The 1,233-nt window shown below is 34.8% G+C and overlaps 1 protein-coding gene across 1 annotated transcript in view; it reads left to right on the top strand.

Moving 5' to 3' along the window:
- The window catches only part of LOC100633263 (uncharacterized), a 5,272-nt gene that overhangs the window by 2,364 nt on the left and 1,675 nt on the right, over positions 1-1,233 (top strand). The window contains exons 3-5 of the mRNA XM_019998417.1: positions 520-708; positions 806-954; positions 1,045-1,225. Coding sequence (XP_019853976.1) covers positions 520-708; positions 806-954; positions 1,045-1,225 — 519 coding nt within the window. The remainder of the gene's footprint in view (positions 1-519; positions 709-805; positions 955-1,044; positions 1,226-1,233) is intronic.

Genomic DNA, 1,233 nt, shown 5'->3' with positions numbered 1-1,233 from the left:
AAATGCCAAAAATCTGAAAAACACCCAAGGCTATAGCCCATGGCTTTTTCCCAAAAAATGGCTAAAAAATGACCCCAAATTTTTATTAGATTCTCTGATACATATTGATGTCCTTATGCTGCGTAGCAAGTTTGAGGTGAATCCGACTTGAATTTTTCAAGTTATGGCCATTTTAAGAAAATGCCAAAATTCTGAAAATTACCCAAGGCTATAGCCCATGGTTTTTTTCAAAAATGGCTCCAAAATCACCCCAAATTTTTATTAGATTTTATGATGCATATTGATGTCCTTATGCTATGTAGCAAGTTTGAGCTGATTCCGACTTCAATTTTTAAAGTTCCTGTAGATGGACTTTGGCCTTATTCTTGAAGAACTTTAAAAATATTGGTAAAAAATTAATTTTTATTGAAATTAGCTCAAACTTTGTGCTTGTGACAGGTAATTTTATACATAAAATTATATACCCATTCCTTTTACATGTATATTAAATTTTTTTTAATTTTAGCTTTTATTATCTAGAGTATTCCATCTATTGTTGCTCCTCCTGCCAATAAAAAAGTTCAAACTAGTACAAGTTCTCCTCCTCTTGCTCCTCCTCCTCAGCACAAACTTTATGATGTGATAGTAGTTGGGGCTGGAGTTGAAGGAAGTGCTACAGCTTATACACTCACTGCAAAGGGAAAGAGAAATATTCTCCTGCTTGAACAGGTGGGCCAGAAGCAGGCTTAGAGAAGTGTAGAGAGAGAGAGGGGGGGGGAAGAAAGGGAGAAAAAGGTATAAATGGAATTTTTATTTAATTTTTTAGTTTGATAGAGGACATACAAGAGGTAGTTCATCTGGTGGATCTCGTATCACAAGGAAGGCTTATCATCAGGGCTATTATGTAAAAATGATGGATGAAGCTTTTAAACTGTGGTCAGACATTGAGAAAAAATCAGGAAAGCAGTTGTATCAGTAAGTTAACACTGATATTGATACTAATTTTAATCCTAGTAGAATCCACATTGTTAATTTGTGCTTTGTTATCTGTAATACTTTTTTTAGTAAAACCGGTTTTTATGTGTTTGGTTCAAAGGATTCCAAGGGAAGTCTTAAAGGATCTTCAGTAGCCGACTACATCCAATCAATGGAGGACAATGGAGTGTCTCACAGAGTTATGAGAGCTAAAGAAGTTAATGATGAATATAAGGATCAGTTGAAGTTACCTGATGAGTACTTGTGTGTGTCTGAAGA

This window comes from Amphimedon queenslandica, unplaced genomic scaffold (genome assembly GCF_000090795.2).
Source record: "Amphimedon queenslandica unplaced genomic scaffold, v1.1 AMPQUscaffold_13320, whole genome shotgun sequence".
Lineage (NCBI taxonomy): Eukaryota > Metazoa > Porifera > Demospongiae > Haplosclerida > Niphatidae > Amphimedon > Amphimedon queenslandica.
Note: the sequence above shows the minus strand (reverse complement) of the source record. Positions and strands in the feature narration are given on the sequence as shown.